General features: G+C 36.0%; 1 protein-coding gene across 1 annotated transcript; it reads left to right on the plus strand.

Annotated features, from left to right (window-relative positions):
• The first annotated feature begins 3,349 nt into the window (after positions 1 to 3,349).
• LOC110875392 (uncharacterized mitochondrial protein AtMg00810-like) lies at positions 3,350 to 9,776 on the plus strand. Its single transcript, XM_022123590.1, has 2 exons — positions 3,350 to 4,159; positions 9,636 to 9,776. Exons 1-2 carry the CDS (start codon positions 3,350 to 3,352, stop codon positions 9,774 to 9,776), a joined length of 951 nt encoding a protein of 316 aa, XP_021979282.1.
• Positions 9,777 to 10,246: the final 470 nt, after the last annotated feature.

A 10,246-nucleotide genomic window follows, 5' to 3' on the forward strand; every position in this document is an offset into this window, starting at 1 on the left:
CCTTGCACTCCCGTTTGAAATGGCCTTTCTCCCTGCAACGAAAACAAGTAACTTTAGATTTATCAAAACCTAAAGTAGATACATGAGCATCAAGAAAGTCATTTCTCCCGGTGATTGTTTTGAACTTTTCAGCACGTCGAAGAACACTTGCAAGACACCATTTGATATCCATTAATTCCATCTCTTCGGCGTCTATTTGGTCGTAATCCTCTTTGGTGAGCATGGGATTACCGATCCGACCAGCGACTAGACCCTCATAAGATAACAACACTGAACCAAGAAGAGCCATGTGGTCTTTAGCAGTGTCTTCTGAGAAGCTTTGACCTTTTGGAAGATTTAGAGCTATGTTACACTGAATCACGTAGCCATTTCTAGTTTTCGTGCTTTGAGACTGAAAGCTTGTGTTTGATTCTTTAGGATTGACACTTGGATATGATGAAAATCCGCTGCTGCTTTTGGTTGAACTCTGATCAGCTTTTTCCGTTGAATCACCAGCACTGAAAGCAGTTTGGATCTTCGGACTTCTCTCAGATTCTGGAACCGGAACACTACCTTTGTAATACATCTTTACATCCTGTTGACCACTTGGACTATTCATCCTAGCAATCTTCTGCTGTTCCAGATCCTGACTTTCAATCTTTTCTATGAACTGAGAAATTGTTAGATCATCAATCACGCCCGTATTCTTTAATATCATCAAATATGTTCCCCACTCTTTCTGCGGTAGTGCACCAGCAAGTTTATCTACCCACTCTTCACGATCTTTTGTAACACCCAACATCGACATTGATCGCACTAAGTGACAGTATCTCTCAATCAGCTTCTTTGTGTCTTCACCCGGTAGACTGCTGAACAGATCAAACTCCTTTTTTAGCAACGCCTTTTTGCTTTTAATCATATTCTCGCTACCTTCAAACTTGACTTTAAGTGCATCCCAAATTGATTTAGCAGTTTTGTCGTGCTGAAGCAGTATGAATATGTCTTCTTTGATTGCTTGCTGAAGAAGACTGATCATCATTTTCTCAGCTTTGTACATAACCCGTTCTTGATCTTTGAACTCTGATAACTCTTTGATAACCCGCAATTCTGTTCGAGGCAACACGTATTTCTTCAGAATACATTCCCACGACCTAAGATGGTTTGCCTGAACCCAGTTCTCGAATCTGTCTTTCCACCCGTAGTATTCTTCGATACTCATCAATTTTGGGGGCTTTTGGGTGGTTCCCGTCTCGTTTTCAAGATTCATGGCTTGAGCAATAGCAGCCGGAGCAAACGGTGTTGCGAACGCATTGTAGAATTCGGTATCCATGATGACTTGGCATGTTTTTCAATAACAATGACAAATAAGCGAAATTAAGCGTTCTGTGTACTAAAAGCGAAACCTCTGATGTCCTGATAAGCGAAACTGGTTGATGCAACAATAAGCGAAACCACAGATGTGCACTAGAAGCGAAAACTTTAGGTGCACTTGGAGTGAAACTAATATGGTTCACAAGAGCGGAACCTTATAAGCAGAACCTTGATTACTTTGAAGCGAAACCTCACTTAAGATGACACAGAAGCGGAACTACACGCAATTTGGAGCGGAACCTTTGATCTTTGTGACACACAAGTGGAACTAGCTGTTCAAATAAGCGAAATCACTCAACTGTATGATGTCACTGAAGCGAAACTATATACTGTCCAAATAAGCGGAACTAAATTCGAAGGTCATTTGGTCCACTTTTAGTCCATATTTTGGCATGAAACTGTCCAGGGTTTATCTTTGTTCTATTGCACACAGTCTGAGAAATTTTGAGCCAATTCTGACCATTACAACTTTCTGAATTGAAAATAGAAGGTGTAGAAGAAAGAAACAATGATAAAATCCAGCTAATTTCTGTAGAAAACCTCCTCCCAAGCTCTGATACCACTTGTAAGATCGAGAATTGACCCGAACGAGTCGTTCAGAGGCGTTCTTCTATGTTTTAGGTGCGGAATAACAAGAAACGTAGATAGAAATAGCTTGTTCTTCACTTAATCTACTGTTTTATTGATTTGACAATGATTACAGCTCAAACGTCACACCGGCAGCACCTCGGTATGGAATTTGACAAAATTACAACTAAGTTCGCTTATGTGGTTTATATAGGGATGAAGGTTCCGCTTATACGTACATGTCCACAAGAGCGGAACCTCTTGTGTACGTATAAGCGAAACTACCTTGTACACATAAGCGAAACCTGTTCTAGTGTCCCTGTAAGCGAAACTATCTTTCTAGACACATACATTCTCCTGTTTTCTCGTATATTGTGCCCTAATCTATACAATACATCATATGACTCGATCCAAGACGAAGTCGACAGATGAAGTGCACCAACATAATTCGAGAATTGACTGGACCATTAGTGATTAATCATTAAGTCAAACCTTAATTACGACGGGTTTGACTTTAGGCCATGAAACTAATAAAACTGAATTAAGAGAGGTTAAGGAAGCTTACTGAAGTCCTTAGCACGATTTAGAAACTTCATAAATCTTGTTTGAGGTCTAGAGAGCTCCAGAGAATGCTTGAAAATGTTTTGAAATGAGCAAGTGAACTTGTTGCAACAAGTGCTCTATATATATGGACTTTGATTGAACAAGATGATGCCAACAAAGTCTAGGATTGATCCTAGATGAGTCCAAGTGCCCCCTATGCATGAAATACCATTGGGGCAGCCCCTGGAATGTAAAACAAGGCTTCTAAGGCGGTGGAACAGGTTGCACAGGCACCTGTCCTTATTTTCTGTCACTGGCAGGTTTGGGCGGCCGGCGTAAGAGACCAGTAAGGTCTTACACGGCCGGTATGAGGCCCAGACTCAGGTTATAAAGTTTCAGGATTTGCACTTTAGGTCCCTGGTCCTTCTAATAGTGGTTTTAATATGATTTCTTGCACTTCTAACCCTCATAACCAAACTTTGTTAAGTCCCCGGTTAGTTTTATGATCACCCGAAAAGCCTTAAATTTCAACGTTGGCGCTTTTAACCCCTCATATACGAATGTTAGCATAACTTTCTCATACGTTATCGAAACCTTGTGAAATTTTTATCACTTATTCTAGTGAGCATAATTAATCGTTGCAAAACTTCGGGTTCGCTAAAAGGTCACTCAGAGGTATAAATTAAACATGTTGACACTTTTAACCCTTGCGTTTTGTAAACTTTCACTTTCTTCCACAAATGGCCTCGTATGATTCATAATTCATTTGTTTAAGGGTATAGACGTTGTGTAGGGTTGTTGAAAGGCATAATTATCCAATGTTGACACATATGCTTTCTTTGTTTGTCAACTTTTCCCTCTAAAATAATTCTTTACATGTTTAAAGTCCATGACAGGTGTCCACATTATATTGGGCATGAATTTACGAGGTGTTACAAATGTGAAACTCGACAAGACACTCAAAGAACTTGGGTTTAGCAGGTGTGTTCACGAGCAAGCAGTGTACAAGGTGAGTAACTCGAGTTCAATCTTGATAGTGGGAATCTATGTAGATGACTTGATAGTCACTAGGTCGAGTGAAGACAAGATCTTGGAGTTCAAACAGAAGATGAAATTAATTTTTGACATGAGTGATATGGGGAAGTTAAGTTATTATTTGGGTATGGAGGTTGATCAAAGAAAGGATGATATCACCATTAAGCAAGAAAGTTATGCTATAAAGATACTAAAGATGGCAGGAATGCAAGATTGCAATGCAGCCAAATGGCCTATGAATCCGAAGCCACAACTTACTAAAGATGAAGCTGGAAAGGAAGTGGATCCAACTGAATACAGGCGCATCATTGGCAGTCTCAGGTATTTAATACATACTCGTCCTGATCTAAGCTACTTAGTCGGAGTAGTTAGTAAATTCATGCAAACTCCAAATGAGAGTCATTATGCTGCTGTGAAACAAATAGTGAGATACCTCAAAGGTACAACGAGCTACGGATTAAGGTATGCTAAAGGTGGAGATGGTCAGCTTATTGGTTATAGTGACAGTTCACATGGAACTGATGTCCAAGACCGGAGAGGAACAACAGGAATGGCGTTTTACTATTCAGGTAATTTGATAACATGGGCATCTCAGAAACAGCAGACTGTAGCTCAAAGCTCCTGTGAAGCTGAATTCATGGCTGCCGCATCTGCTGCATGCCAGGCACTTTGGTTAAGAAATTTGCTATGTGATTTAATTGGGAAGAAGGCACAAAAGTGATACTCTTGGTGGATAATGAGTCCGCGATAAACCTGATGAAGAATTCAGTCTTCCATGGACGCATCAAGCATATCGACACAAGGTTCCACTTCATACGTGAATGTGTGGAACGAGAGCAACTTGAAGTGAAGCATATAAGTGGGGATCAACAGAGGCAGACACGATGACCAATGCTCTTCCTAGGATCAAGTTCTGTGAGATGAGAAGCTTGATAGGAGTTGAAGATTTGAAGAATTATGCTAACACTAAGGGAGAGAGTGTTGGATAGTGTTTTACAAATTCAATACTTTAGAGTATGCGTGGAAAAGTGGAGTTGCACGTGGGAATAACCAAGTCCTAGTGAACGTTGGTTTTGTTGAGAAAGATCAGGAACAGTACCGAGACTCAGGCTTTTTCAGTTTACTTTTCAGTATAAAAAGGGTAGATAGGATAGGTGAATAATCAGTCGAAAATTCCAAATTTGTTTTCTTTGTTTTTGTCCAATTTCATATTGTATTCGCAAGCTGTGCCGACTGAATGAAATAAAACAATCCTTCTACCATTTGTTCTTCCAGTTTTCAATATCCCAGTTGTTTATTCACATCTGATTTCCAACAGAGTGTGCGACGCGTGTTTAGGGCGATGATGCATTTTCCACCGCCCAGGTTGTCCAATAAAAAATCAACTTTCCAAAAGTGATAAAATCAAACACAACAGCACATGCTACAACACCTATTGCACATAATTGTTGCTAATTTATATTATATAAATGTGCGATGTGAGATCAGAACCGGTGAACCTTGAGCGCAACACCTTAAAAATAGAACGTACACGTATAAAAGATACAAAAAATATTATATCAATGTGTAAATCATGTCGGTGTACGTTTCCTGCACTTGTATATTGTGTGCAAGTATAGAGAGAAAACACGATAAACTCCTATCAAACAATTTAAAAAATAAAATAAAGAATCAACACATTTAATATACATCTCTTTTATAGTTTTGATCAAAACAAAAAAGTGCCGAAAGGATTTAAAAATAATAAACAGGTTTCTGTGTAACAGTACATAATGCGACTCTTAGATATGTCACACCGAACCTTGTTTCTTTATTTTTTTAAATTTAGTCAACGTACTTTTTATTGGATTTATGGATTTTAATGATTCCAACTATTGCCCGTTAGCCGGTAACGGTCCCAACTTTAAAATATATGGATGAAGTTAACCAGAAGAGCAATTCGGTCATTTTATATGGCCGAATTGTCTTTCTAATTAACAAAATTACATATAAAATGACTGAATCGCCCTTCTCGTTAACGGAAATAATATGGATGAAGTTAACCCAGTGGACTAAAATGGCAATAGTGAAATCTTTTTGGACCCACAGGCGAAAAATAAAACCTTTAGACTAAACTGTCAAATAGACCCAAACCAAAAGGACTAAAATGACATTTAACTCTAATTATTTTCTTTTAAAGGAAACAATTTATAATTGTTAAAAAATATTATATCAATGTGCAACGTTAGATCAGAACTGGTAAAATTTGAGGGCAACACCTTAAAAATAGAACGTACACATATAAAATAAAAGATATAAAAAATATTATATCAATGTCTAAATCATGTGGGTGTATGTTTCCTACACTTGTATTGTGCAAGTATGGAGAGAAAACCTGCTAAACTCCTATCAAACAATTTAAAACATAAAATAAAGAATTAACACATTTAATATATATGTTTCTTTATAGTTTTGATCAAAACAAAAAAGTGCTGAAAGGATTTTAAAAAAATTAAACAAGTTTCTGTGTGATAGTACATAACGCGACCCTTAGATATGTCACACCGAACCTCGTTTCTTTATTTTTTTACAATTCGGTCAACGTACTTTTTATATTGGAATAATGGATTTTAACCATCAGAATTATTGCTCGTTGGCCAACAACGGTCCCTACTTAAAAATTTTCCACTGACAGTCCCATCTTTTCACATATTGGCCTTCAATGGACTCTGACTAACAGAACACTAACGCCGTTAGTCTCCGGTCGCCGTAAAAACGTTTTTGGTCGGAAAAAGGTTCCTAAAGATCCGATCTATGGTTACAAACAGATTTAGGATGAAAACTTTGAGTTTTCCGGCTAAAATGTTGAGTTTTCCGGCCAAAAAGAAGTTTCTCGGCAAAAAAGAAGTTTTTCGGCAAAAAAGAAGTTTTTCCGGCGACCGTAATAATTGGGCTTTTTACTAGAAAAGGTTCCTAAAGGTGCGTAATAAGGTTACAAAGTGGTTTAAGACGAAAATGTTGAGTTTTCTGGCCAAAATGGAGTTTTCCGACAAAAAACGTTTTTCCGGCGGCTGGAGACAAACGACATTAGGGTTCTATTAGTCAGGGTCCATTGAAGGCTAATATGTGAAAAGATGGGACTGCCAGTGGGAATTTTTGAAGTTGAGACTTTTACCGGCCAACGGATATAGTTGTGATTATTAAAATTTGTTATTCCTTTTTTATTCCAATTGCACAAACCGTATATTTTAATCCTTTTGCATAAAACCGTTAAACCATGTATATTATATGTGTTATTTAAAAAACATTGGGATGTTAGAGTTTCTGTGGTTTTCTCTCTAACTATGGATATTCTATCTATCATTTCCCTATATATATATATATATATATATATATATATATATATAGGGGAATGATGTATAGAAAACCCACTTTAACTTAGAAAACCCGGGAAACTCAAAGCTCCCGATGTTTTTTTTCTTGGAAAAATTTTTACATGTTATATACATGTTTTTAAGGGTTTTTGGGCAAAAAAAATCAAAAAAGCGTCGAGTATATATTTTTAAAAAAAATAAACAAGTTTTGGTGTAACACATGTTACATTCATCTGACATATTTGTAACATGTGTTACACCAAAATTTGTTTATTTTTTTTTTAAAATATCTACTCGGCGCTCTTTTGATTTTTTTTTTTGCACAAAACCCTTAAAAACATGTATATAACATGTGTAAATTTTTTCAAGAAAAAAAAAAACATCGGGAGCTTTGAGTTTCCCGGGTTTTCTAAATTAAAGTGGGTTTTCTATAGATACTTACATTATATATATACCAAAAAACCCATATTAGTTAAGAAAAGTAAGAAACTCAAATGAATGGTTCTTCTTTTGTCACGTGTTACACATTTTTGCAAATTGTGCTACGTGTAACAACCAGAGTCCGCTGCCACCTGTTACGTGTAACAGCTTTTGCAGATATATATATATATATATATATAGGAGAGACAAAAAAACCCATATTAGTTAAGAAAAGTAAGAAACTCAAATGAATGGTTCTTCTTTTGTCACGTGTTACACATTTTTGCAAATTGTGCTACGTGTAACAACCAGAGTTCGCTGCCACCTGTTACGTGTAACAGCTTTTGCAGACTTTCAGCTTTATATTTTCAAAAAGTAAAAGTTGTTACGTAACACGTAGCAGCCTCTGGTTGTTACACGTTTGAAAAAGGTGTAACACGTGTCAAAAAGGAGATCCATTCACGTGGATTTCTTAGTTTTCTTAACTAGTATGAGATTTCTTCCAATAATTGCCAAATATATATATATATATATATATATATATATATATACAAGAGAACCATAGAAACCATTATACACCTTAGATCTCTCATGCATGAGTGGTTGAGATTGAATTGTTTAACTTTGATTTGTCTTGTAGTGATTTTATTGATTAAAAAATAATAAATAGTACAAGAATGGTATTTTAGAAAATTTGACGTGTCCCTTATCAGGTGGTTACACTGCTAAGTTAACAATAGTCATTTCATCTAATGTCGTCACCAAACTATCTCTGGGTAAGACACGGAACGCATAGCGTGGTATGAAATGATAACGAAGCCTAATATAGACAAGACAATGCATTATCTTGATTAATTTGTAATCTTATAAAATATTTTATTTGTATAATGTGTTCCGTTTGTTTTAATTTTGTTTAATGGACATAATACGTTAAGTAACAGACAATATACGTCTAAGTACGTCAAAATACGCAAAAAATACGACATAATACCCTAAAATACGACATAGTACGCTTAAATTTGACACAATACACTAAAATACGATAAAATACGCAAAAATACGTCAAAATACGAAGAAGTACGACAAAATACGAAAAAATGCATAAAAAACGCAACAATACGTCAAAATACTAAAAAAATACAACATAATACGCAAAAATACGACATAATACGCTAAAATACGACATAATACGCTATAATACGACATAATACGCAAAATTACGACATAATACGTAAAAATTCGACAACACTGAACGTCACCAACACGACGCGTACGAACTCGATATGTCACAATACGACACATACATTAACTATACGTCCTAATATGACATTTAACAACAAAATCACACAAGTAATGATATTATAATACGCATATACATATAACACGACACTTTACAATAGAATTGTATTTCAAACAAAATTGTACGTAATCATAGAATACGATAATCATACGCAACCGAACGTCACTGAAACGATGTGTATTGAAGGTATACTTCATATACAATGACAAAACACGCTAATATTCGTCAAAATAGTATACGCGTCGAACCCAGGAAAACACGATCAAAATATATTTTTGTATTATGGCCAATACAATCGTATAGGCCAAAGTTGTGTCGTATTGGGCTTTAATACGCATTGTATAGGCGTATACGATGCGTATTACCCTCCCCCTTTCAAAATAACTGGGGGTTATTTGAGAATTCAGGGGGTTAATACACATTGTATAAGGCTAGCTATACAATGCATATTAAAGGGCAAAACGATATAACCCCCTGATTAACAACGGGTTATTATCACAATACGATCCAAATACGCACAAATACACACACATACAGTGAAGAACATACAATCAAAATACGGGTTGGATTCGAGTTTAAAGACAACTACGGTACGTATCTCCGAAACCTCATCATCTATACGTTTTCAATTTTGTAGTTTATATTGTATAAATGTGTGCTTTGGCCGGTATTTTGGGGGGTTTTTTGACACCGATGAATTAATACGATGTGTATTGGCCCTATATGCATCGTATTAATTCAAAATGCCTTATCTTTTTGAAACCTTTGGGGTTATACGATGCGTACAGGGTCTATACGATTCGTATAGGCCCAAAATGTTTTTTTTTCTTTTCTCTTTTTAAAAATAAAAAAATATGTTTAAAATCTTAATAAAAATATAATAGAAAGGTTATAGTTAATATTAAAATTGTTATGTTGTTTTTTAAATATAATAAAAATGTTATATCTAATATTAAAAATTGTTGTTATATTATTTAAAAAATATAATAAAAACATTATATCTAATATTAAAAATTAAAATTATTGTTATATTTTTTTTAAATATTAAAAATTATTATATTTTTTAGATTGATATGGCTGACGTTGAGGGTGGAGCCGGGGTGGTGGAAGTGGCGGTGGAGATGGAGGTGGCGGTGGTGGTGGAGGACGTGGTAGAGGTGGCGGTAGAGGTGGAGGGTGGGGGTGGGGTGGTGGAGGACGTGCGTTAGCCGATGGGAGACGACGTGGACGTGGGCGTGGACGGAGGCATAGGCACGGTAGCCTATAAGATCCGTATTAGACTAGTTAAAGTGTGTTAATAACTGGCTTGTTGTGGGAATAGAATTCTTCTTCAATTAAAGGAGTCAAAAAGTTAATAACTTAGTGTCTTGACTTTTGGTTCAGACTTTGGATACCTTCAATACTTGAGTATTTGTTTTCCCACAGACTTTTTTCATTGTCGCTGTGAATTTGAAACATTTCAATATCACAAGTCTTTTGCAAAATTATGAAAGGATGACATTAGAACACATCTTTTTTTAGTCTTCTACAAATCATTTTAGTTGATTGTAATAAACTAGTTTTTGCCCCGCCCGCGTTGCGGGGCAATAAGCCGAATATTTCTCTCTCACAACATGTATATCTGTACAGAGGGCAAAATCGTAATTATATTTTGAACTGGATGCGAAATCATAATTTT

Source organism: Helianthus annuus, chromosome 9, assembly GCF_002127325.2.
Source record: "Helianthus annuus cultivar XRQ/B chromosome 9, HanXRQr2.0-SUNRISE, whole genome shotgun sequence".
Classification (NCBI taxonomy): domain Eukaryota; kingdom Viridiplantae; phylum Streptophyta; class Magnoliopsida; order Asterales; family Asteraceae; genus Helianthus; species Helianthus annuus.

What these genes read in the sequence shown, in the direction of transcription:
- LOC110875392 (XM_022123590.1), top strand. Translation starts at nt 3,350, where the DNA reads ATGACAGGTGTCCACATTATATTGGGCATGAATTTACGAGGTGTTACA. An exon ending in CCGCATCTGCTGCATGCCAG is followed by an intron (nt 4,160 to 9,635) that starts GCACTTTGGTTA and finishes TATATTTTTTAG; the next exon opens with ATTGATATGGCTGACGTTGA.